At 37.9% G+C, this 27,724-nt stretch overlaps 2 protein-coding genes across 6 annotated transcripts in view; one reads left to right on the top strand and one right to left on the bottom strand.

Moving 5' to 3' along the window:
* Positions 1 to 15,495, top strand: part of LOC134668835 (rab11 family-interacting protein 4) — a 146,689-nt gene extending 131,194 nt beyond the window's left edge. For 3 of the 5 annotated variants that reach the window (XM_063526302.1, XM_063526304.1, XM_063526306.1), the window contains 5 exons: positions 5,247 to 5,399; positions 6,566 to 6,848; positions 7,449 to 7,591; positions 13,519 to 13,566; positions 14,219 to 15,495. In XM_063526302.1, the coding sequence (XP_063382372.1) occupies positions 5,247 to 5,399; positions 6,566 to 6,848; positions 7,449 to 7,591; positions 13,519 to 13,566; positions 14,219 to 14,359 (768 nt within the window). In that variant the 3' untranslated portion in view covers positions 14,360 to 15,495. Of the gene's footprint in view, positions 1 to 5,246; positions 5,400 to 5,491; positions 5,535 to 6,565; positions 6,849 to 7,448; positions 7,592 to 13,518; positions 13,567 to 14,218 lie in introns of all 5 variants that reach the window. The other 2 variants (XM_063526303.1, XM_063526305.1) reach the window with 2 other exon arrangements.
* LOC134668828 (fas-binding factor 1 homolog) lies at positions 15,496 to 27,627 on the bottom strand. The gene is made up of 11 exons (XM_063526291.1): positions 26,401 to 27,627; positions 26,119 to 26,270; positions 24,034 to 24,215; positions 20,971 to 21,231; positions 20,199 to 20,392; positions 19,984 to 20,090; positions 17,567 to 17,692; positions 16,901 to 17,038; positions 16,683 to 16,792; positions 16,010 to 16,535; positions 15,496 to 15,676 (listed from the first exon to the last, which is right to left on the bottom strand). The coding sequence occupies exons 1-11, from the start codon at positions 27,449 to 27,451 to the stop codon at positions 15,557 to 15,559; spliced, it is 2,967 nt and encodes a 988-aa protein (XP_063382361.1). The 5' UTR covers positions 27,452 to 27,627; the 3' UTR covers positions 15,496 to 15,556.
* Positions 27,628 to 27,724: the final 97 nt, after the last annotated feature.

Raw genomic sequence — 27,724 nt, 5'->3', positions numbered from 1 at the left:
AGTAATAAGTAAAACTAAATGACTTAACAAATACAATATTACCCCCCACTCTGATTATACCCCGGACGTAATGTGCCAAAAATACTGGCGGCATTACCTCGCTAAATGGCCAGTGATATTTGTTGGACAAGGAATGAACCAGAGCGAGGGTCACAGCCCCTTTCCCGTAAGCGTCACCTTATACTAGCCCTATATGTTGCGGCAGAAGCAAATATCGTCAGTCATCGCCTCCCGCTTAATACTTTGACTGAGATGATAGTTTCTTAGATGTTATCGTGAATTAAAAAATTGTCAGCCGGTCGTATTGCTGTGGAAAGACCGTCAGTTGATCACATGAAATTGTATTTTTTTTTTTCAATCATCGCCTCCTGATACTTTGCCAGATGATAGTTTAGATGCTATTATAAATAAAAAAAACCGGGCAAGTGCGAGTCGGACTCGCGCACGAAGGGATCCGTACCATAATGCAAAAAAAAACGGTCACCCATCCAAGTACTGACCCCGCCCGACGTTGCTTAACTTCGGTCAAAAATCACGTTTATGGGAGCCCCACTTAAATCTTTATTTTATTCTGTTTTTAGTATTTGTTGTTATAGCGGCAACAGAAATACATCATCTGTGAAAATTTCAACTGTCACGGTTCGTGAGATACAGGCTGGTGACAGACGGACGGACGGACGGACGGACGGACAGCAGAGTCTTAGTAATAGGGTCCCGTTTTACCCTTTGGGTACGGAACCCTAAAAACGGTCAGCCGGTTGTATATGTATAGCGGTGGAAAGACCGTCAGTTACTTGCATAAACATGTAAATATACGGGCCTACCATTTCATGCCTTAAAGGGGTGGAATTTTGTATGGGGACTTAACAACAACTGCACAACAAACATTGTCAATAGGAACTGCCGGCCTAGCCAAGGTTACAATCGCTATCGCTTCGACAACGAAAACCATTATGTCTCTCTATCACTCTTCCATATTAGTGCGACAGTGACAGTTGCGTTTCGATCGCTACGGAGCGTAAGCGATCGGCATCTTGGCTACGCGGCCTGTCCCGCCCGCGCGGTGCAGGACCGGCGCTGGTGCAGAATTTAGTCGAAATTTGGTATGGAGATAGTTTGAGTCCCGGGGAAGGACAAAGGGTAGTTTTCATTCAAGAATGATCACCCTTTAAGGGTGTGAAAAGGGGGGTTGAAGTTTGTATGGGGAATCAACAAAACGCAGGTTGAATAAAATATTTAATAGCTAAGTACCTAAATTAATAATTCCACGCTGACGAAGTCGCGGGCAAAAGCTAGTATTATAAAGGCGAAAGTGTGTGTGTCAGTCTGTCTGTTACCTCTTCACGCTTAAGCCGCTGGATCGATTTAGTAAATTTGGTATAGAGATAGTTTGACTCCCGGGGAAGGATATATATTAGGATAGTTTTTATGTCGGAAATTATCAAAGGAAGGAAGGAAAAAATCAAAGGGGGGTGGAATTGAAAGAGTTAATGAATTATCTATTAATTGAAGTAAGCATTGCGCGAATTAAATAACTGCTATTAGCATTATCCAGGCGCTATACCTACTTTAGCTGCTGTCACTAATTCCACGCAGACGAAGTCGCGGGCAAAAGCTAGTATATATATATTATATTATAAATGCGAAAGTGTGTCTGTCTGTCTGTCTGTTACCTCTTCACGCTTAAACCGCTGAACCGATTTAGTTGAAATTTGGTATAGGGGTAGTTTGACTCCCGGGGAAGAACATCGGATACTTTTTATCTCAGAACTCACCCTTTAAGGGGGCGAAAAGGGGGATGGAAGTTTGTATGGGCAATCAATAACCGCTGAACCGATTTAAATGAAATTTGGTATGGTGATAGTTTGAGTTGTGAGGAAGGATAGAGAATAGTTTTTATCCCCGAAATCATCCCTTAGGGGTGTAAACAAAGGGTGGAAATTTGTAAAGGGGTTCAATAATTTCTTGAAATGGGACTTGCCTTTTATCATTTAAAAGTTCGTAAGAGATAAAGAATGTTTATGTATTTGTGACCAATTTTACTAGCCATACCTAAGCCATACCATAAGGGTGAAAAAGAGATGACATGGGGGTGGAAGTTTGTATGGAGAATAAATAAAAAGCAAATTTTAACTTCTCCAACTTTATCTTCCTAACCTTCTTCAACTTCTCCAACATCTTCATCTTGTTGAACTTCAACTTCTTCAACTTAAACTTTTCCAACTTATTTAACTTCTTCAACTTCAAATTCTCCAACTTATTTAACTTCTTCAACTTCAAATTCTCCAACTTCTTCAAGTTTTTCAACTTCGACTTCTCCAACTTTTTCAACTTCAACTTCTCTAACTTCTTCAACTTCAACTATTCCTACTTCTTCTCCATGGTCTTGTCCAGTTCCTCTTTAGTAACTACCGTCAGCCAGTAGATGCAGTGATAGTTGATGTTAGAACCTAAAACAAAGAGTTGTAAGTTGGTATGTCGTTATTAGATAAGGTGACAATAATGATTTGAGGAATAGTGCAACATAATACGAGTATCTTTACTTTAAAATGTGCCGGCAATCCATCGCCATGTTGAGGCTTGAGGTCAGCGTCGAGTTTGGCACACAAATAGAGTGACAATTCTTTGCGCACTCTATATATGTGCCGAAACTCCTCGCTGGGCATATCAAATGGATTGCATGTAGTCCTTAATGGCCCGTCGTTGGAGTTATCTATTTATGCTATTTTTCTTCGATAGCAGCAGCTGCCAAGAAGAAATGATATTATTATCTTGCCATCCCTACAAATAATGTACGTATTGATAATGTTATATGTAAATTCAAATTTAAGAAAAAAAAACAGATACTTACCTAGTTTACCTACTGATATTTTAACTTCAAGAAATTGCATTTTTTACCACTTATATACCACAAGAACATTTATGACTTATGAGTGAAGTGCAAACAATTTGTACATAGTTAAGCACCTGTAATTAGTCCAAAGTTAATTGATTCCATTGTGTTACCACAGTTAAGCCATTTCTAATTAAGTTAGATGCATGAAAGTGTGTTAGCGAATGCTATAGACTTATATGTGTACGATTTAAGTACAATAAAATACAAACAATACAATTTACATAGTTAATTTTCGTAACACAAATGAATCAATTAAGTTAAGACTAATCACAGCTTCTTAACGGCGCTTATCGTGACCCAGTGAGCACTACGACAAATTAATCAAAGGCTAGCCGTCAAAAATCGACTATATGTCTAATTATCCAACAATCGTAGCCATTTACCGTGTATTGTTGTCTAAGTGGACAAAACGGTATGAATGTTATAAAACTGTATAAATCTAGACAAGTGGCATTTATATCATTTAACTTATCCACTTATCCACTAAGTTTAAGTTGGAAATGTAGACAAATGACATATTATCCAACGACCATGTTATGCAGTTAATCATTTAACGACTATCGCTGTCAAAAGTGGAAAAGACGACAAATCAATAAAAACTGGATAAAATGTCAGTTTTATCATCATTTATACAGCCATATCATTTATCCAGTCGACCATCATAGCCCTACAGATATGAGAGGGGAGTGCAACTGTTACAGCAACGTCACTAGAGCACAGACGAGTGCTACTTATGTACTTGTAAGTATTAAATCAGTCTGTTACGGTCTTAGATCCAAAACCTGTCGAGTTTTATTATGGATGTTCATTGCTCCATTAGTCGTCTCCTCCACTCCTCCTCACTCCAAGGTCAGATATTCTACTCTTGATATCTGGTAGGTACCTAAATAATATTTACCAAGATGGTCTCATGAAACTGCGTAACGACCTTTAACGACTAAAGTTTTTTATTCTTCAGTTGAGTAGATATAGATAAAGAGCATCATTCAGAAAATAAATAAATTTTAAATGTTATTGCGTGTGAGTGAACATTATTCCTAATGGTTTCACTACAAAATGGAATGGACAGAACAGTTCATGCATTGTAGACTTTAATCACCGGCTATAGAGCTGAAAGTATTCGTTTTGTCTTTTCAAACTGTTGAAACTCTGAATGGGTCGTGTATTGTTTTTAATTATGTTAAATTAGTATCTTTGGCAATTGAACCAATTGAAACTGGCCATTTTCAGTGCGGTTGCCCAACGAGCCAATGACTGGAACTAGAATCACGACTTTATTTAAATACTTGTCCTTGCACTATCGCTCCATTGCATTTAACTCTTAACTATTTTTATTTTATTTTATTAGAAGACCAACAGCGGTAACAAACAATATAAACTTATAACTAGGATACAGTCATAAAGCCAATAACAGGTCTCCCTAACAGATACAAAAGAAAATATTACGGATTTGCTTAGGTACTAGGTATAGTAGGTATTACAAATTTTTTGTGTGTGCGTCTACGCGCGCGCGCATTTATGTGTGTGTGTGTATGTGTGTGTGTGTGTGTGTGTGTGTGTGTGTGCGTGTGTGCGTGCGTGCGTGCGTGCATGCGTGCCTGCGTGCGTGCGTGCGTGCGTGCGTGCGTGTGTGTGTGTGTGTATATTGGTCTTTTATATTTAAGTACTGTAGGCATGTAGCTATCTCAAATATTTATACATCAACTACCTAAAAAACAATTTAATAGGAGTAGAGTGCCTACATTAAGTACCGCAGTGGAGATAGCTTGAACAGAATTTGTTATGCAACAGCAAGCACTACATACTTGATTCTAGACACATTAAAGTCAATTACAAGTCCTAATGTAGCTTAATTTCCTGCAAAGTAATGTGAAGCGGCAGCGGCAACCCATTTGTCAAACGCTGTACATACCTCCACGACGAAATACCTAAGGCTAATTTCTAGATACATTTAGTGTCATAGATAAGTAACCTACTAAAACCTAAATTATTTACGTAAGGCACCGACGCAAATTACTACACTTAAAGACCTCTACTCGTAGAGAGTATCTACCTTGCAAACCATATTTTCTTCGCTTAAAGTAACCGCCAACGGATCTGGCTACGCGTCTAAAGCAACTACCATTCTCTAATAGCTTAATAACTTAAAATATGTCCCTGTATAAGCAAATTATACTCGTATACTATTACTAAATAAACTATATACGTGTAGAGATATACTTAGGTACCTCTATCTAGAAAAAATAGTGGATGGCAGATGCTTTCATCCGATACTGTTGATACTTACTCTACCTATAGTTTACAGTATTTCTAAAGCTTTATTTTAATTGGATTTTTATTTTGTTTCCAGATCGAAAGCCGATGCGAAGAGCGCATAGCGGAGGAACAGAAACGATGTCGGGAAGCGATATCACGTGTCGAGCGAGACAGGGACGCGCAGCTCGCTGCGTTCAGCGACAGGTTAGCTGCGGCTGAGACAGAAGCCTCCGACCTCAAGCAAGAGGTAAGGCATCTCATTGTAGTAAAGCAGCGATGTTGAGTGATATCACGTGTCGAGCGAGACAGGGACGCGCAGCGCGCTGCGTTCAGCGACAGGCTAGCTGCGGCTGAGACAGAAGCCTCCGATCTCAAGCAAGAGGTAAGCATCTCATTGTAGTAAAGCAACGATGTTGAGTGATATCACGTGTCGAGCGAGACAGGGACGCGCAGCTCCTGCGTTCAGCGACAGGTTAGCTGCGGCTGAGACAGAAGCCTCCGATCTCAAGCACGAGGTAAGCGTCTCATTATATCGAAGAATCCAGGCGATATCACGTGTCGAGCGAGACAGCAGGGACGCGCAGCTCGCTGCGTTCAAGGACAGGCTGTCTGCGGCTGAGACAGAAGCCTCCGATATCAAGCAAGAGGTAAGCGTCTTATTATATCGAAGAATCCAGGCGATATCACGTGTCCAGCGAGACAGCAGGGACCCGCAGCTCGCTGCGTTCAACGACAGGCTAGCTGCGGCTGAGACAGAAGCCCCCGATCTCAAGCAAGAGGTAAGAATCTCATCATATCGAAGAATTCAGGCGATATCACGTATCCAGCGAGACAAGGACGCGCAGCTCCTGCGTTCAGCAACAGGTTAGCTGCGGCTGAGACAGAAGCCTCCGATCTCAAGCAAGAGGTACCTAAGAATTTTATTAAAGCGAACGAGCGATGTTGATTGATATGGAGTATCTCGCTCGAATCGTATTTATTGAGCAGTCAGTTAATTTATATTTTAGAATTAAATTAATGTCATGTCGAGGAAAAAAACCTGCCTATTCGACTGAAATAACCAAGGTTCCAGTTATTGTTAGGTACAGGATAAAGCCATTGTTGCCTGATATATTGACGTCGTTTTTGCGGTTTAAGTACCTACCTACCTATTATTATCATGGTTTAACAGAGTTTTAGGATATTATAATACGAGCAACAGGCTCATTTATACAATTAAAGCCGTATAAAAATAAATGAATGAATATGAGGCAGACATCGAGAGTATTTGCATCAAAAGTTTCATTTAAGGCTTTTTCATCAAAAGTTTCTGGATTTAGCTCTCTAGCGTACGATATACGAGATGAATTTATAAAACTCCTATTGGCTCTGAATCATTTATTTTATAGCCTACTAAAAATATATTCTCAACAGGTTGGAAGACTCCGAGGCGTAGCAGAAACGTTGCGCGCAAACGCCGACGCGGCCCAACGCGCACACCGCGAGGCCCAAGAACAAGTTGGCGAACTAGTCGCCCAACTGAACGTAGCGAGAGAGAACGAGCGCAAGGAGAGGGAGTCCGCCGCCGCCGCGAATAATTTGTTGGCGTCGGCGAAGCTGGAGTTGCAAAAGATGAAGGAAACGCCGCCGCCGCCGCCGGACCCGAGACTAGATGAGCTCAGGCAGGAACTGACGCTGCTAAGGACGCAGAATAAAAGTAAGTTACATTAAAACTATGGGGATAACTTTGCATGAAGATAAAAGTAGAACATTTTTTTAGCGATGCAGAACATTACATGACAAGGGAAAAGAATTTCCAAGAGAGTTTATAAGTATAATATTTGTACCCACTGCTGTTGTGCTGCTTGACAATAAAACCTAAACCTATCCCAACATTCTTGTAAAATTAAACGCTTGTAACTCAACTCTGTTCAGTGTAATCAAAGGGAATATATTGTAATAGAGAGGTAAAGTCTAAGAAAAAAACGTGCCCCTTGGTTTGACAACCAAAACAGATGGCGCTGTACCGCGCCATATATTTTGCGGTCACTTAATTGTCAAACGTCAACTTTTGACAATCAGAGTTACCGCAAAATGTATGGAGCTGTACAGCGCCATCTCGTTTACCTGTCAAATTCGAAGCACGAAATTGTCTTAGATTTTACCCATCTTACTCAATCAATATATCTTTGGTGTAATTAACATCATGAGAACGCGCAACACGACAACTCCAGATACACTTACACTACTGTCCACTCTGTCGGTATGTATATATTTTTTAGTAAATGGTGCAATAAAATTGTATTCTCACTTGCAGCTTTATCAGAAGCGCAAGAGGAGCTGCAGGCGCAGATCCTGACGCGCGGCGTGGAAGAGGGCCGCAGCCTGCTGGACGGGGTCAGCGGCCCCCTCGTCGCCAACTCACTAGCTCACGAGCTCTCCCAGATGAGCGACGACCAGGTAATTAAACACAACTATGCCCTTTTCTGCGAATATCAGGCCTCCGGCCTCGCGGTGTGTCCAGATCTGGCAAACGCACTACTAGCGCGCCATCAGTGAACCAAGATTAAAGCAAATGGCGCATTGGCCAAATCTGGACGGACCTTCGGAGCTCGCTTCACGGACAAGAATGCTATGCTACAGAACGGTAGATCCCGAACAATGTGTTAAGATTAAGAAGCTGGTGTTATGACAAATGTATGCGATGTAGTATGTATATTGATGTTTCTATACGTTCTATAGAGCTGATATATGATGTGATTACGTAGCGCTCATCTAGACACGCGGCAGCGTGTCAAGCCAAGTTCAAGCAAAGGAACTGGCTAGCCAGCGCCAAGTGTAATATTACACGAACCACTTGGTGCCACTTTTGACCCTTCTATAACTCAAAACATCTTTAACGTAAACACATAAAACTACGTGTGTTTAATTATATCCATAAGGACATCTAGAAGCCCAAATTTCATGAAGCTAGCTCAAACGGTTATAAAGATATGAAGGTCAAAAAGTCGTAAATTTTAAGACTGACTGACATACCTATAGTACCTAAACCTAACCTACTTCCAGATGACCTAGAAGGATGAAATTTGGAATCCAGCTCAGTTATTGTGTGAAAGCGTAGGAAAAAATCCAAAAATTAAAAAAAGTTATAAAATAGGGGGGGTCCCCATACAAAAAAACCATTTTTTATTGTGACTGACATATAAGTACCTAAACCTAACCTACTTCCAGATTACCTAGAAGGATGAAATTTGGAATCCAGCTCAGTTATGGTGTGAAAGCGTAGGAAAAAATCTAAAAATTAAAAAAAGTTATAAAATAGGGGGGGTCCCCATACAAAAAACATATAAGTACCTAAACCTAACCTACTTCCAGATGACCTAGAAGGATGAAATTTGGAATCCAGCTCGGTTATTGTGAGTAAGCGTAGGAAAAAATCTAAAAACAAAAAAAAGTTAATAAATAGGGGGGGTTCCCATACAAATTTCTTTTTTATTGTGACGACAGTCTGATTCAATTAAGGTTTACTCGGGTAATTCCGAATGTCGAAAACTGTCGGATAATTCCGAAAAGAGACTTTTATTATGATGGAATTAAGGGTGATTTTCATCTGAGTTTCGGAATTAGCCGACATTCGGTATTACCCGAATACACCTTAGGTAATTTCTTTCAACGCTTCATTTTATGTCACATCCAGACGATTTTTTTTTCTTCTTCTTTCTCCGTGCCACTTCCCATTTCATTTGGGGTCGGCCTTCTGAATATGCTTCCGCCATTTGGCTCTGTCATAGTAGGTAAATAAATTCTGATACTTATTCGTATAAAAGGTCTTCTCTTTCATTCTGATTTTAATCTTTATTATACCAAACCAAATTACATTTATCTTGGCCAGTTTTGATGTCTGGACGGCTAGAAGTTAGAGTAAAAACAGGTCAATGAAAAGTAGATACGTCATTCATTCTTTAAATACCGTTCTCTTGTCTCCTAATCACGAATCTTGCTATTGACTATTGGGAGCCCGAATTTTTCGTTAGACTGCGTTTACTTCAAAGTTATACAATCAGAATAAGGCTGCAAGTCTTTTTGATTCTACCGACTAATGCCGTGGCCGCGGCGTACAGTCAACAACAGAGCTATGAATACAGGCAAAGTGTCAAAAATATGTATACAGTACTTTATTGCCTGTACATTAAGGTCGTGTATACATATTTTTGGTACTTTGCCTGTATTCATAGCTCTGTTGTTGACTGTACGATCTAATTTGTTATTAAATGGGCCATTATTCCGACCAACAGAGGGTGGGCCTTTGGAATCTAATGAATTTCAACTTCTGTCATTGGAACGGTCTTTAATATTTAAAAAGGGATGAATCGCTTAAGATACCCCTCTGTTTGGTTTAGAATTATCCTTTTTTAGGTATATCCATTAAACCAGGTTAACGGGTTTTTATTATAAAATTAGGGTGAGAATACATCATATGTGGAGCAAGAGCTGTGTTTGCTCTGACCTTATTAAAAATAAAAGTACTTATGCTTTTATTGACCATTTGTTTATTTAGGAATCTACCTAACCTTAATATCCTTTAAAAATTTAATTATTATTTAGAATACTGACTGAATTAATTGGTAAAGCTCTACAGTTGACAATTACCTATTATATTCAGTCAATCTCCTATATCGAAAGTTAGTTCAAATTATATTTTGATTTCTTGACCTCTTTGTTATGTAGGTACAACAACACATTGATACCGATCAGATTGCCTGCGATACATGCAATAATTTTACAAATAACACCTAATTTCAGACTACAAATGTCTCAGAAATGAACTTATAAAAATCAAGATTTCCAACAACTTGCCATCACTTCATCGTTAAAACTTCGTACCAATTTGTAGTCACTGCACACAATTTAAATTAAAAAACTTAACGACTCCGATCAAATCAGCGGCACATTAGTACGGATCCAGATTTGTAATTCAATCCCCCGTTTTCTGTAAATTTTCTCACGCCCGTTTCCTTCTAAGAAGAGTCCCTAGTTTTTGAAACGTGATATTATCTTGGCACATTAGTTTTAAGGTTTTACAGCGGGCGGTATGTTCCCAAATTAATTTTAATCTCAGTAGGATACCGCGAATTCATAAAGCAGCAAATCGCGTTGTTTAAGGCTGCGCGTTATCGCTATCATCGGAGATGTTTGTTTTGTTAATGTTGATTTACAATGCTACAGTAGTGGGGTGTGACTGGAATATTAATTTGTACAAGACTTGGAATACTTGTTGTATTTTTTATTGGATTGAGTGTAAGATGATCTTGCGTTTGCTAAAGCACTGAAGGTGTATAACTCTGTTTCAATGAGACTGAATACACTTTGGATAGATAATTAAATCGACACGAGTTGCGATTGCGAATTATTTATTCGCACGTGTATCGTACAAGGTTTTACAGTACATATGGCCCTTTAAATTTTCGACGTAGTTACGTAATGTGCTTATTATAGCACAGGGTGTCGTAATGGAGTACCAGATGTACTGCAAAAAAATATATTAACATGCATATTATGAGAATGTTTTTATTTTCTCTACTTCAAAGAGTTCAAAGTAGAGCAATAGACGTGTTTAAACTTATTTGAGTACAATATGCCAAAGCTGCTACCTATTTAATGTGTTTGTTGGTCATGCACTTGGTATTTATAAACTTCCTAGAAATATTTAGAATACCACGCAGCCAGACTTAAATAAATTAATTTGCATTGGTTTATTAAATTTTAAAATTAATAAATACTAACTTATACCTATATTTTTGTTAAACATAAGCTATAACTTAATGTCATATTTTGAAATTGTGACCCCAAATGTATTATCTCAGATCTAGACACGCGGCAGCGTGTCAAGCCAAGTTCAAGCAAAGGAACTGGCTAGCCAGCGCCAAGTGTAATATTACACGAACCACTTGGTGCCACTTTTGACCCTTCTATAACTCAAAACATCTTTAACGTAAACACATAAAACTACGTGTGTTTAATTATATCCATAAGGACATCTAGAAGCCCAAATTTCATGAAGCTAGCTCAAACGGTTATAAAGATATGAAAGTCAAAAAATCGTAAATGTTAAGACTGACTGACATACCTATAGTACCTAAACCTAACCTACTTCCAGATAACCCAGAAGGATGAAATTTGGAATCCAGCTCAGTTATTGTGTGAAAGCGTAGGAAAAAGTCTAAAAATTAAAAAAAGTTATAAAATAGGGGGGGTCCCCATACAAAAAAACCATTTTTTATTGTGACTGACATATAAGTACCTAAACCTAACCTACTTCCAGATGACCTAGAAGGATGAAATTTGGAATCCAGCTCAGTTATTGTGTGAAAGCGTAGGAAAAAATCTAAAAATTAAAAAAAGTTATAAAATTGGGGGGGTCCCCATACAAAAAAAACCATTTTTTATTGTGACTGACATATAAGTACCTAAACCTAACCTACTTCCAGGTGACCTAGAAGGATGAAACTTGGAATCCAGCTCGGTTATTGTGTGTAAGCGTAGGAAAAAATCTAAAAACAAAAAAAAGTTAATAAATAGGGGGGGTCCCCATACAAATTTCTTTTTTATTGTGACTGACATATAGTAACTAAACCTAACCTACTTCCAGATGACCTAGAAGGATGAAATTTGGAATCCAGCTCGGTAATTGTGTGTAAGCGTAGGAAAAAATCTAAAAATAAAAAAATAAAAAAAGTTAAAAAATAGGGGGGGTCCCCATACAAAAAACCTGTAATACGCGCTAAACAACCGGCCAACGGTGTGTCGTTGGCGGCGCGCGGCACCACATAATTAATACAAAGAACAGAAGTAAAAAACATGCAGCGGAAACACAAGAAAAAACATTAAATCTCAATACCTGCCTAGTTTTCTTTACAAAAAGTATTGATATCCCATCAAAAACATAAATGTAAAAAAGGAGAGCCAAGTTCAATACAAAAATTATGCTTGGCTGTGGGGTTCGCCGCAAAAAGAATGGAGATTTAAATGAGTGCCAAGTTCTATGCAAAATCGAAATATGTATTTATAGGAACAAAATAACATTATAAACAAGTATTAAACTCTATTTCTTTGCTTTATTGGATACCTATAACAATTGCTGTTATTTAAAAAAAATGTGAGATCTTAAAGTAGGTTAGATTTGGCTTGGCCAGTTTTTATCAGAATTACAAAATATATATGTTGAATAACTTTATAAAATGACTGATGTAATGAAAACTGGCCAAGTCAAATCTAACCTGCTTTAAGATCTCGCATTTTTTTAAATAACAGCAATTGTTATAGGTATCCAATAAAGCAAAGAAATAGAGTTTAATACTTGTTTATAATGTTATTTTGTTCCTATAAATACATATTTCGATTTTGCATAGAACTTGGCACTCATTTAAATCTCCATTCTTTTTGCGGCGAACCCCACAGCCAAGCATAATTTTTGTATTGAACTTGGCTCTCCTTTTTTACATTTATGTTTTTGATGGGATTACATTTAACTCCGATTATCTGCATATTTTATTCGGATGCTTTTTTGCATGTAGGTTCATTATGTGCAATTCATAAGATATCACGCCATCTACATAAAATAATGAATTAGCTACTCCCTTTGACAAAAAATAACTATTAAGAATGATAAGTAGGTACCTAGTTTGGTAACGGCAGCATCACAGCACAATCCCATCACATCATCACATGTGCCACTATGTCTACGATTATTACGATTACCTATGTCTTGATTGGCTATCATTATTATAAAGCAAGGTAGTCTGTGTACATAGGTAGTTAGAGTTATGAAAGAATACCTATGATTGCGTGCCTATAGGTACCTACCTACTTTTTAATACTGTTTTATGTGGTGCCTAAATCGTCTTCGTAACTATTTTGAGTACCTAATCTACCAAGCTTCTCAAAGAAAATGTTTTAACTGTAGTAGTTTGTCCATGTTTGTCCTTCGCTTTAACAGTCGATTTTTTTTATGTTCGCTTTGTCTTAACAGCCTCGTCCGAACCGCCACCACGCTGTTTATTTTGTGTATTCATTGCCATCTGCTATTTTGCTTCGTATTTTTAATTTGCCCTTACTTGCATAAGGACCAGATCATTTCGCAAAAAGACCAAAAAGTTAGTGATTAATGTGATTCATAATGTTCTTCCGTATCGGTTATTTTGTCTGAATATATTCACTTTTTTATATTTCTTATTGAAAATATGATTTATTAATGATAACATGCTAAATGTAAAAGCTCTTTTTAGTCTCTTTACGATGTGATCGTAATTCAGACATTGTTGGTCCTATGAGTAAACGCCTGATATGCGATGCAATTTATTTTTATTTACACATATACGTTTTTGCAGCTCGATGGTAGCGATACACAAACTGATCACAGCATAGAGTTGGAAAAGGTACGCATTTTTACTAACTGTGTTGTCTTCTAGGCTTCACCATAGACCAAAGAGCTTTAAGTATACGTATACTATTGAGGAATAAGTACTTATATCGTGGACGTCGTCTATCACTCCATGATGTATAGGTACCTAAATTATTCTTCAACTCCTTACGTCTATTTCAGTTCTATAGTCTATGCCCTATGGCTTCATGCATGCTTCATTAACCTTCATCTAACTGTATGCTTCTGGATTGGAATTGGTACCTTTTTCAAACTATGTTTCCATATCTAACCATATACTAATCAACACCATACTGTCATTAAAAAGCACGAATTAATATTGTTGTACTGTTTGTGTTGCTATACTTTTGTTAAAATATTCAGAACTAATTTTTAGTGTTCTGTACAAAACTTTGTTTACGGAACACTTATGGGATCACTTTGGTCTTGTTTAACTGAATAAGTGTAATTTTGCTCTTGAAGGGAATTTTAGCAAAAATATCTTTCTGCTAACTCATGGTGTCCTTTCGGTTTTTAAATAGGTTTGATTATGAATATAATATAATTGTTTGAGAAAATATGGTCATGAATGTAAACGTTATCTTTAAAACATCAATAAAGTCCTATCCTTCTAAAAATATATTTACTAACCATTGATTTTATTACAGTTACAGAAAGCATTGAAGGAACAGCAGGACGTCAACTATCAGCTAAGGAATTACATCGACGGTATCCTGCTGTCGATCGTCGAAAACTACCCTCAACTACTCGAAGTCAAGCACGCGAAACCCATAGACATGAAGTCATAACGGCAAAACTCCGAACAAAGTTAAAACCTGACCAGGAATATATGATCACGCGCCATGTTGTGGAATTTCCCTGGAACTAATTTTTTCATACTATACTGAACTGTTACCCTATACATGAGAATAACAGTGCCCTCTTGACAATGATCATATATTGCTGGTCAGGTTTTATATTAAATTGGTTAATTTTTTTAAATTTAGACAATTTCGACTAACAAAATAATCTTATTTGAATTTGATATTAATTATTGAAATCCCTACTGTGATAAACGAAAATTATTTTGTCCACTTCTCCGTAAAGTTCAATGAAATTATTAAATATAAAGTACTTAGGTATTGTTTTTGACTTGAACTATGAATCCTGAATGAGCTCTTCCAATTATATCTTATTTGGTCATGCCATGAACGCAAGTAGAAATTATAGCGTAAAAATTGTAAATATTGTATAGAAATTACTTTAAGATAAGCATATAAAGTATAGATATATTGTTCCTTAGTCTCATCAAAATATAATTGTTTGTAATTATTAATTAACATGCAGATCTGTGTTAAATACCTTATTGTAAATGATATTTGAGCAAGGCCAGGCCGTCCATAAAGATTTTATAGATTCATATATAAGTAGTTACGATTAAAAGCAATTTTATGAAAGACTGCAGGAATGTGTGAGTAGAAGTGCGATACGACTGGTTTCGTCGTCTGTAATTTTAAGAGATTGCTATATATAACACGGACTATAACACTAATAGATGTGCAATTTAAAAAATAAGTACCTACCTAAATGAACTTACAACCCCAGAGAGTTATTTCAATAAATGGCGTTCGACATGGATATGGTTAAGCAACATGGTTAAATATCAAAACCAAAGTTAATTGTATTATTGCCAGTAAATCTACTGTTATAGGCTTGAAATGTTGAAATGCTGTTAGACGTTGCACATCTATTAGTACAATTTAAGACCTATGATATTTAATACCTACTTAAAAGAATGTACCTATATTTTTACAATGATATATTTAAATTTTATGTAAATTAAGTAGTAGTCATTTAAGCATTTGTGTACATTTTGATAACATGGTTAATGTAAATCTAACAGATGTTCATGTAACAGTCATCGACTTAAATTAAATGAAAGGTATAAATTCAGTCTTTTATTTTCTCATTCATAATTTCATAAGAAAAATTCTGCTTACATTAACTTATTCTTCTTGTTGGTCGTTTTCTGTGGGCCCAACTTGATCAGTCTTATTTTGATCTAAATTACTTATCACTTGTTGGACATCTAAACGCAGCATCATAAATTTGGGGTCCATGTAGTCCTGAAAACAAAAACAAGAATTGTAAGTCATAAACTGAACTATAGTTTGGACAGGGACTGTCTTAATTCAAACATAGAGCGCTACGCTTACGCTTACGCTACGCTAGCAGCCAAAAAGGGATGAGTATAGTTTTTTCTTCTTATTTACCGACAAATTGGGTTTACCAGCTTATATAATAATGTTATTTACAAAAAAAAAATAGACCGAGGCCTCCAGTGCCCAGTCGGGAATCTAATGAGGGTTATCTGTATTTGCGGCATTTGAGATCGATTTACACACAGGTACCTACTTATCAATTTTTACAAAAAGGTAGACAATAGTAGTAACATTTACCTTAAAAGTCCCTGTTTCAACTTCACCCGGTTGTATATTTTCATCAGCATTTCTAACATCGTTTGCATTAAGCCTCTCTTCACGATTTATATTTAAACCGGGAGTATGTCTGAGACTAAAACTTTGTCCCATTAAATGCGCCATTTCTTGTTCAATCGCTGTCATGGCCGAAGTCATCTGCGTATTTCCAAAATCTCTAGACACTGGCATTTGTAGAAACGTTTCTGGTAAATATGAAGAATCGAAATTATACAGAGGGGCACTTTGAACAGATTTACACAGAGAACACTGCTGTTTTCCCTCCATTTCCTTTCTTTCGTTGTGCAAGTTTAGTCTCTCTCTTGAGAGAGCTACTTTTTCTTTCGCTATTTGTTTTTCTCTATTATTTAAAGACACTACATGTTCTTGGATTCTACGTATCCTTTCTTCGTATTTTCTTTGAATAAATTCAGCTTCAGAATATTTTTTATCGGCTTGTGATTGTTTTTCTATCGCTGTCTTGGCTAGAAGATCTAAATCTCGACTCCTGAAACCAATAAGTTAAATTTAAATCAACTCCTTTCGTATTGTCTCATTTTTCAATTATTGCTTTCTCTTTCATTTTTTTAGTCTCATCCTGATGATTCGCAGAAATCTTATGTTGTTTTCGAACATTAACGTCTAATTAACCTACTTGGCCAATATCCTTTGCTCCTCCATGTGCATTTGTTGTTTTTCTATATTCAACCTGGATCTTTCTTCAGTTACTTCTTCTAGTTGAGCTTGAAGATCAGTTTTCAATTTCTGAAAGATCATATCAATAAACTTTATACAAATTTTACCTACAATATTTACAGATTTCTGTTATTTCGAATAAAAACTGTAATTCTTTATAAAATTAATCTTAATTACTTCTATTTCTTGTTTAAGACTTTGCGTCGATGCCTTTTCCTTGGCAACAAGAGCAATATCCTTCAGAGCTTTTTGTTTATCTTCTTCAATTTTAGCTATCTTCTCTTTGTATTCCTTTTGGATATCTTCTTTTAGCATCTGAAAATTTTCAGTGATTAGGGGTCATCCATTAATTACGTCACAAGTTTAGGGGGAGGGAGGGGGGTCAAGAAAATGTGACATATTGTGACATGCGGGAGGGGGGAGACACAAACTTTGTGACGTCACTTTAACTTCATCAGTAACCGAAAATTTATTTAAATTATTTAGTTCGCTGTACATTTAAATAACAAGTTTTTAAAACGAAAATAGTTTTTAATCGTTTAATTTTCTTTCCTAAGCAGTTTTGGGTTATAAAATTACTAATATTTATATCGTCAAAAATATTTTGATAAAATATTAATAATACTTAGGTACTCACTTAATTCGATTTGGCGATTTCGTAGAAAAAATGTGACGTCACACTAGGGGGGGAGGGGTTTGCCAAATGTGACCAAGTGTGACAAGGGGGGGGAGGGGTCAAAAAACCTAGAAATTGGTGTGACGTAATTAATGGATGACCCCATATGTAAGTTGCTATATATCAGTGGTCTGTGGTCCCGTTATATTGTTTTATTTATATTTTACCTTCATTTCTTCGTCCTGCCTTTTTAGAACATTCTTAGCAAATTCTGTCTGCTTGCTAAAAGTTGCCTTTTCAAATTCGAACTCCATTTTCTTTTGTTTTAATGATGCAGTTTCATCCTCTATCATCTGTAACCACAAACACATGTTTATTAGGTTTTATTATGAAACTACTTAGTTACCGTTTATTTCACTAGTTCGACGTATATTTTTAACCGACTTCGAAATCTCAAAGAAGGAGGTTATCAATTCGGTTGTATGTTTTTTTTTATTTTTTTTATGTTTGTTACTCCATATCTCCGTCATTACTAGATCGATTTTGAAAATTCTTTTTTTGATTGAATGTATATGCATACAGATTGGTCCCGTTTTTGTCAAAACCCAGTTCTGATGATGGGATCCATGAGGAATCGAGGGAACTCCTCAAATCTTAAAGGCATACATATAGTGATTTTTGGGTTTATATCAACAAATCAAGCATATACACCCATAAAAGAGACATTTGATGAAGTGGAACTGCTGATGATGATCAGAACGGAACTCTTTTACGACGCATAGTTCACGGTTGGCGATTTGTCCTCTTCGTTATGTTTGTTAAGCAAGTTAAGTTTTTAAGCCACATTTTTGTCAAGCTCGAGTTCTGATGATGGGATCCATGAGGAATCAAGGGAACTCCTCAAATCTTAAAGGCATGCGTATAGAGATTTTTGTATTCACACCAGAAAATCAAGCATTTTCATTAAAAACTGTTGCATTTGATGAAGTGGAACTGCTGATGATGATCAGAACAGAACTCTTCAACGACGCATAGTTCACGGTTGGCGATTTGTCCTCGTCGTTATGTTTGTTAAGCAAGTTAAGTTTTTAAGCCACATTTTTGTCAAGCTCGAGTTCTGATGATGGGATCCATGAGGAATCAAGGGAACTCCTCAAATCTTAAAGGCATGCGTATAGAGATTTTTGTATTTACATCAGAAAATCAAGCATTTTCATTAAAAACTGTTGCATTTGATGAAGTGGAACTGCTGATGATGATCAGAACAGAACTCTTCAACGACGCATAGTTCACGGTTGGCGATTTGTCCTCGTCGTTATGTTTGTTAAGCAAGTTAAGTTTTTAAGCCACATTTTTGTCAAGCTCGAGTTCTGATGATGGGATCCATGAAGAATCAAGGGAACTCCTCAAATCTTAAAGGCATGCGTATAGAGATTTTTGTATTTACATCAGAAAATTAAGCATTTTCATTAAAAACTGTTGCATTTGATGAAATGGAACTGCTGATGATGATCAGAACAGAACTCTTAACCGACGCATAGTTCACGTTTGGCGATTTTTCCTTTTCGTTGTGTTCGTTAAGCAAGTTAAGTTTTTAAGCCACATTTTTGTCAAGCTCGAGTTCTGATGATGGGATCCATAAGGAATCGAGGGAAGGCATACGTATAGATTTTTTTGTATTTTCATCATAAAATCAAGCATTTACATTAAAAACTGTCGCATTTGATGAAGTGAAACTGCTGATGATGACCAGAACAGAACTCTTCAATGACGCATGGTACACGTTTGGTGATTACGAATTTCGATTTTGACTTGGACTGGGACCCGCTCTCGGAGTCATACCCGGATCCGGTTCGGACCCGGACCTGGACTCGGATCCGGATTCGGACCCGGACTCGGAACCGGACTCGGACCCGGACTCAGATCCGGACTCGGACCCGGTCTCGGACCCGGATACGGACCCGGACTCGGACCCGGACCCGGACTCGGACCCGGACTCGGACCCGGACTCGGACCCGGACCTTGACCCAGAAAACCACTATGATACCTTAACTAAATAAACAACTATGATTACCTACCATAAAATTAATGTAGGTATAAAGTACGATGATGCCAATCTTACTAGCCCCTCCCGCTTAAACCCCCGTACACCGCACGGCATGCGCCATTAAGTGGGTTAGGTTAGGTTTGAACTGCGATCCTCACAGAACCGAACAAGGATTAGGTTAGGTTAGAACTGCGAGCCTTACAGAAACGAAATGCTACTTGAAAAGTGGGTTTGATTAGGTTCGAACTGCGAGCCGCACAGAACCGAACTGCTATCTGAGGAGTGGGTTAGGTTAGGCTAGAACTACGACCCTCATGGCTCCTCTTCACGATGGGCCAACGCCGGCCACTCCAAGGGACGCATTTATGCGTTAGAGGGAGCAAGTGATATTGCTATCTCATTCTACCGCATGGCTGCGTCCCTTGGAGTGGCCGGCGTTGGCCCATCCTGTAGAGGAGCCATTATACAGAAGCGAAATGCTAGTAGAAAAGTGGGTGATGGTTTTACCTCCTTTTCTACATATTGTACCATCTACAATAATCTTTCATCGGCCCCCATGAAAGTCGGTTTTTTTTTCTTAAAAATTATATTTCTTACCGATGTCATTTGCTTTAATCTTGTTTCCAACATTTTCACAATGTCTCTACTCTCTGACTTTTCAGCATCGAAGTTTTCCCTTTCCTTTTTTAACTGTTGTATCATTTCTAGAAATAAAAAATAAAATCGATTCATTCGATAATAATCAAAAATAAATTACATCGCAGTTTCGTAACTAACCCTTTTCTCATAAAGCGACAAAATTTAACAATTACCATTAATCTGTGTTTCTCTGATCTGTAAGCTCTTTTCATTATCATGTTTAGAGCTTTCCGCCAAAGCTTGGACTTTCTCGACAAGGACAATACATTGGGTTTTGCTTTCCTTAACGTCTGTTACCAACTCCTGCAAATTTGACGAAAACCCAGCTGAATCCTTAATTAACAACTGTTCTTGTTTTACTGCGTTTCTGAAAAAAAGGGTTATGCTATTTTTTCGCTATCCCAGACTTTTCTCGTATAATGTACGAGATAAATAACACTAAACTCCAGCAAATGATGAGGAAAGAAATAAAGACAATTCATGTATTTAACGCCACAACAGTACAGTCGGCATAACTAGGTATTAGCTAAAAAGTAGGTACATAAAGACTGAACACTAGAATTAGATTCCAAGCATAATGATGCGAGATCTATGGCGTTGATTTAAAGGACGCTTATATATGGTCCTACGAGCCTATTATTATGACCCAATATAAAATATCGCAATTTAGAGAGTGACGAATACAAAGAATCACAAATGGAATCACAAGACCAGGAAAAATAATAATAGCAATAATAATTTTACATTTAACCAAAAATCTAATCTAATGTTATGAAAGTGAAGGAAGCGAAAGAAGTATGTCAGGATCGTAACAAAAGAGTGGAAATCCATGGTCTCTGCCTACCCCTCCAGGAAATAGGCGTGATTATATGTCATGTAAACTAAAATCAACCACACTGGGAACTTCTGCGCTACCTACTGCACAATATCATCATCTCCCCTTACCTAATATTCTCCATCAACGACGCATGATGTTCTTGCAGCACACGAACATTGTCCACGTGTTGTTGTCTCAGTATTTCAGTCTCAGCTCTATGTCTATCAGTCATAGAATTCAAATTCTCTTCAACAAGTTTTTTGTAAAGCGCGTGATGTTCTTCCAACCAATTGATTTTCTCTGAATAAAATTTTATTAGCTTGTCGCTCTCGTCTTTCATGCGCTCTTCGGATTGGCTGAGAGATATCTCTAGAAAAGCTAGTTGACGTCTGAAAAAGTAAGTGTATATATATTATTATAAACATACCTACATTGTGTAGACATATAGACACGATCAAAACATATAAATATTTATAGTTATGACCATGACTGTAGGTGGTCCGTGGCATTACATCTGAAAATAACGAGTAGGTAGATCTAATGGATATTTAACTGTGGGTACTCTGTGCCTCCGTCATCACCACCAATGATTCACCATCACTGCTTTCGCCAAACGCTTTCCATTCTTCCTGCACCCCATAGTCTACAATAGGGTTTCTAAATTATGTAAATTTGATGACTTCTCTTGCTCTGTATTAAAATCGAAAACTAAGAAATGGCTTCTTACACAGTCTTAAGCCCCCTCCAGACTATGCGCGTGAATCGCGGGCGAAGCCGCGAACGCAAGTGTGGCGTCGATTTCGCAGATTGTTCACGCCTTCGCGCCTTGTTCCCCGTTTTTTGTCGGTATTTCGGCCCGCGTCAAAGGAGACGCGAAGCGCGAACTTGCAAGACTCCACATTACACACTATTTTGGCTCTTCTGTGGCAAGATAATTATACGAGTATTATGATTATAATATATTAAGCAGCTATATTTTACGGTTTCACAAGAAAACAAAATGGAAAAACAGCTAAATCACGTATGATGCCATAGATAACTAACAGTTAAACTCGATCAGCTGATGCTTTTCCGCCATCTTGCCGCAAACCAAACTGCGAAATCACCGTGAAGCGTGCGAGTGTGGAGTCATACGTCAACTTCGCGATATGTTCGCTCCGCGACGTCGCGGCGCGATTCACGCGCATAGTCTGACAGAAGAAATTATTCGTACTTAGGTAGCGTATACACACACACACACACACACACACACACACCTATTCACACACACACACACAATTCACTCCTTAAATTTAAATCCACTTACGCTGCATGGTTTATTTCCATGGACATATATATTACTTCGTAAGGACGCGGCTAACGAGCACTAAAAAGGGGGCCGCTACATGGGTGTGATATTTGCATTTATCACACCCCGGCGCTCAGTCGTGTGGCGAATTGCGCAGTAGAAAGTTGTCACGCAGCATAACACAAAAATGCCTTATTGCGTTGTAAAAGGGTGCAAAAACCATTATAGGAAGTATAAGAAAAAAAATGGGACCTCATATCATCGGTAAGTAATTTCCAATTAGGTTTATTTATTGCTTAAAACCAATTTTAAACGATAATTTTATTTCATTCTCACGCGCAACTGATGTTCGCTCGTACGTCATAGCGCTAATGCATTAACCTTGTAAGGACGTCATTTCTCTTTGGAAGTTATTATGAAGTAGAAATGCATAATGCGTGATTTGTATAGGTAAATTTACTTAAATATGATTAGTTGATTACCTACCGGATATAATTACCGAAATTAAAGTACCTATTGTCTGACTTACAGAGTTTGTTCCCGTTTCTTTTACATAATTATTAAAAACATTCAAAATAACAAGATCAAGTATTTGTTATTGTTTTATTCGTTGACTTAGGTACCTAGTATATTAATTCTTGTCAGGTATAAGTTTTTAATTAACTGTAGGTAAAACTCAAAAAAATTTAACAGGTGAGCGCTAGGAACAAAGCGCGCATTTTCAAACACCGATTAATTCACATCGCTGTATTTATTACTTTCCATTACCTACTTATATTTTTGCATCATGTTTGTGGACAGGTGGCACGCTCTCGTTTCGGAGGCCAAGATTCTCTTTGGATCACTGAGCCAAAATAGTTAGTTAGTTTGTATTGCTGTATAGATTCCTTCTTTTTTACTCTACCTGTTTTGCAAACAAGAAACTGACAGAAATAGTTGTTCGCCGCATTTTACCCGCGAAAGCTCGGGAGGTACTTATCGAACTGTACTGCTGTAGCTAGTAGCTCGGCCAACTTGTCGACCTTGACAGAGCCGGCTTAAGGCTCCTCTTCACGTTGGGCCAACGCCAACGCCAACGAGGGACGCAGCCATGCGGTAGAATGAGATAGCAATATCACTTGCTCCTTCTAACGCATAAATGCGTCTCTCGTTGGCGTTGGCGTTGGCCCAACGTGAAGAGGAGCCTTTACACAGGGCGGCACACCGCACGGCGCGAATGTTTAAAATATTGCATTGCCGCCTGAGACGATAATGACATCACGAAATAACGTAGAAGAACGGAAACTTAGAAGGATAAGTTCGCCCATTTTAATACAATAAATATCGTTTTGATTAACCATAAACTTATTCGACGCTCCTCTGATATAAACCGCGAATAAACTTAACAAGCCTTGTACGCCCGTACAAAGTTATCGCGAGAGTCGAGCTCACGTAGTTGTACGCAGTGTGTAACAGATGGCGCTTTTTTGCTGACATGAAGCTCGCAACAGGCAATTCGTATGCATGCGCTCATCCATAGTTTATATCTATGTTTATTTCTGATTGTGCTTTTTGTTTGTATATATTCCTGCATGCATTTTTTGTACTTAAATTAAATTTATATTAGATAGTTCTTTAAAAAAAAAAAACGGCCATCATATTCAGTTTTGTTAAAGTCTCTCAGTAAATTCTATTTTTCCGGTTCCCGAGATACAGGCTGCGCCTAGTTTGGGGCCGATGGATATTAAGTTTAATTGTAAAATAAAATTTTCTGCTAAGTTCAATCTGTGATGTCAATTGTAAAAATATTTGGTCAATAAACGATTTGTATTTGTTGTATTTTGATTCCCTCAACGACCATCTGTTTTACGATTAATATAGGTAGTAAAGCCACGACAACGATTTCAATCTATTTCAAGGTTACCTGTAAGAAGTCTCCATAAGATCAATCTCCTTATCATGGTTCTCCTGCAACGACTGTACCAGCTGCAGCAACTGTTTCTTTTCCTTTACATGCGGGCTCTCTTGGCGCTCTGTGGGGCCTTGTGGGTCGTTTTCAGACATATCAGCGCCTTCAGGGTTGATGTCAGCCGTTCCTAGCATAGCCTGAAATTATTTTACTTACCGATCAAAACAATTATATGTGTATTGTATATCTACAGCAATTATTACATTTACCATGCTACTGCGACGAACCTTTAAAGAAAGATAGTGCTTCTGACGCGGAAAAGTAAATTGAATACCTCTCTTTTTAGGGTTCCGTACCCAAAGGGTAAAACGGGACCCTATTACTAAGACTTCGCTGTCCGTCCGTCCGTCTGTCCGTCTGTCTGTCACCAGACTGTATCTCACGAACCGTGATAGCTAGACAGTTGAAATTTTCACAGATGATGTATTTCTGTTGCCGCTATAGCAACAAATACTAAAAACAGAATAAAATAAAGATTTAAATGGGGCTCCCATACAACAAACGTGATTTTTGACCAAAGTTAAGCAACGTCGGGAGTGGTCAGTACTTGGATGGGTGACCGTTTTCTTTTTGCATTTTTTTCCGTTTTTTTTTTGCTATATGATACGGAACCCTTCGTGCGCGAGTCCGACTCGCACTTGCCCGGTTTTTATTACTGTGGCCGGATTTAGCTAGCTAGTGTCTGGCACTAGGTACAGAGATGTGACTTATTTGAAATACTTGTATTTAAAATGCAAATACAAAATGCAAAATACCTATTTTGTATTTTGTATTTAAATACCTTTTGAAGAAAACTATTTTGTATTTTATTTGAAATAGTTTTTGGGACATATTTTCTATTTTCAAAATACAAAATACTTTATGGTAGGTAGGTAATGTACGTAGGAGTTACAATCTCTTCTGATGTTACAATCCTGGCAACTCTCTCATTCTTTTAACATGAATCTGTTTAGTAACGTCGCACATGACCACACAAGCGTAGCGACTGTAGCGAGTGGTTAAAAAGTGGAATCTTGAGTGTTGCGAGGGTTTCAAGGCACGAGAGGAGAACAAACTTTTCTGCCCTGGTGAAACACAAACGAGACCTTTTCATCACACTAACGAGAGGGATTATACTAGCTGTAAAACATTGCAAATTAATGCTTTAAAAGTTGGCCGTTAAAAACCATCATCCATAATTCCATAGTCCATACCTACATCCTACCGGTTAATATGGGCAAACAACTAGAAATTTGCACTTTAGATAGAGGATTGATTTCAAAGAATAAAGAGAGTCTTTTCAACTCGGAAATTCGGAGTAATACTTTTAATTCAGACTAGTATTCACTACTCAGAGTACCTTTTATCGCAAAGTATTTGTATTTTTAAAAAGTATTTTGAAAATACCTATTTCGTATTTTGTATTTAAATACTAATTCAAAAACTATTTTGTATTTTGCATTTGAAATAGTATTATCAAGGAAGTATTTTGTATTTTCTAGGAGAAGGATACTCCAAAATAAAACCCGGAATGGAGTTTCCGTAAGGCGCGAGTAGGGTCCAACCTGAAATATGCGGCAGATTCCTGCAGCTGACTTGTCTCCACACGTATTGGCTCGCCTTTCCTGTGGCATAAGACAATGAAGCCGAGAGGGTAATGCAGGTGCTGGGCATCCCTGCGTTTCCTTAATTCCGTCCCAGGCGGTGTAATGTATGTTACACCATAAATCGTCTGCAATAGACGTAAAGGCCAATGATTTTGTATTTTGTATTTAAATACTTTTTATAAAGTATTTTTCACATCTCTGACTAGGTAGTTACATTTAACGCCTCTTTCACATTACTTATTACCTGAATGCCGATATAGGCTTACGATCCGGCCACCTCAGCGGCGGCGGCAGCCGGATAGTCGCCATGAGTTGGATCAAGAAGTTCATGTCGCTGTCTTACTCCAACACATGGACACTTCCCGCTCGCCGCTGCCGCTATAGCACTATGTCGTGGTCGACTAGTGACTTGATTTCTGTAGCACCTATCCACCAGCACCGATTTTCTACAGACCTGTATTCGTTGCGTGATGCGATCCTGATGCGCAGCGATCACTGCCTGCATCTGCCGGCGATGCTCCGCTTGACGTGCTAACATGGCGTCGAATTGAGCATGGTGCGCAAGCGCCGCTTCGCGTTGTATGCGTTGCGTTTCTTGCTGACGCACTGTATAATTAATGTTCAATAAAATGTCGTTGTCAGTTATTGATGTTTTCAACATCATCCGGAATATATAAGAAATATATCTACAGCAAGTTTTGACAATCAGAAATTAGAAAAAGAATAAGAATCTTACTCTGCATTGCCGCAAGTTTTTCTTCTTGCGCTTTAAGCTGCAAAGCAACCATTAACTGTGCCTCTTGTTGCTGCATATACAACGCCGCCCCTTCCGCCGTTATATCTTCATTGCTGCCCTGCATTATGCTGTTACTAGTCGCCATCTTAGACAACTGTTCCAATTTTGAATCAAATTGAGGGTACTGTTCAGTTTCTTTTTCAATAACAGGTGCGTTTTCAGGTTTCTCTTCGACGGTTTGTTTCGTTTTAGGTGCAGGTTTGTCTTCGCTTTTCGCAGATTTCTTCTTAGTATCCCCACCCGCCAGCCAGGATGGCATATCAGTATCATCTTCCACTTCATCTTCCTCTTTCTGAAAAATACCCAACCAGTCTTCGCTGCCTTTTGATTTCTTCTGCGGTTCTTTCTTAATTTCTTTTATAACTGGCTTTTGAATAGTAGTTTTAGTAGACGATACAGTCTGCTTAGATTCGCTCTTTCCCAGAAACGATTCAAAATCAAATTCTTGGCTTTTCGCAGCAGTGGCTGGCCGGGCTGCCTGGCTAGAGCCACCCGTTTTAGTTGAAGACCCTCCGAGAATATCGTCTAAAAGAGACTGTGAACTTTTACCTCTCTCTAAAGTTTTGCCTGGTTCTTTTTTCGTCTCTAGGGTAAGGTCACCCAGTATGTCCTGCGACCCCCCGCTAGTCCTAGGTCTAGTTTTTGCTGGTGATTTTCCGAGGACAGTTTTATCAAAGTCAGTTTTACTCTTAGAATCGGATGGCTGCAATTTAATTGATTCTTTCGACGCCGTTCTGGTAAATGTAGCAGGAGACTGGGGTTTTGGCTTGTCCGCTTTAAAATCAGAAGAGGGAAGTTCTGTTTTGTCTTCCGTTGTTGGCTTTGGTTTGTCGCTAGTACCCAAATCGAACAACGCGCTTTTCTTTTCAGCTAAGGGTGTCGTTTTCTTCTTGGCAGGTTTTTTCTTTCCCAGAATATCATCATCAAAGAAACTATCATCACTGCCATCACTAAGAATACCCGCTAAAGGATCGTCTAAACTAAAACTCATTGTAAGGTTACATAAACGCAGAACATAACATTTTCAACTTTAGATTACACGCTAAATTCGTAAACCACGCTCGTTTGTTTACAAATTAGCCGCCATAGAAACAATGACAGGGCAACAGAAAGAATAGAAGGCAAAGGCACGGCCAATCAGCCTTGTAATAATTATTTACTTTAAAATTTAAAGTTTAAATGGTCGAGTAATATAATTTATATAAGCAATAAATTCAATTGAATTAAGAGAATAAGATTTGCTAATTTCTTCAATATTTAAATA

This window comes from Cydia fagiglandana, chromosome 11, assembly GCF_963556715.1.
Source record: "Cydia fagiglandana chromosome 11, ilCydFagi1.1, whole genome shotgun sequence".
NCBI classification, from domain to species: domain Eukaryota; kingdom Metazoa; phylum Arthropoda; class Insecta; order Lepidoptera; family Tortricidae; genus Cydia; species Cydia fagiglandana.
Note: the sequence above shows the minus strand (reverse complement) of the source record. Positions and strands in the feature narration are given on the sequence as shown.

What these genes read in the sequence shown, in the direction of transcription:
- LOC134668828 (XM_063526291.1), bottom strand. Translation starts at nt 27,451, where the DNA reads ATGAGTTTTAGTTTAGACGATCCTTTAGCGGGTATTCTTAGTGATGGC. An exon ending in CAGAGAAACACAGATTAATG is followed by an intron (nt 20,091 to 20,198) that starts GTAATTGTTAAA and finishes TTTTATTTCTAG; the next exon opens with AAATGATACAACAGTTAAAA. An exon ending in TTGAAACAGGGACTTTTAAG is followed by an intron (nt 15,677 to 16,009) that starts GTAAATGTTACT and finishes TTTTGTTTTCAG; the next exon opens with GACTACATGGACCCCAAATT.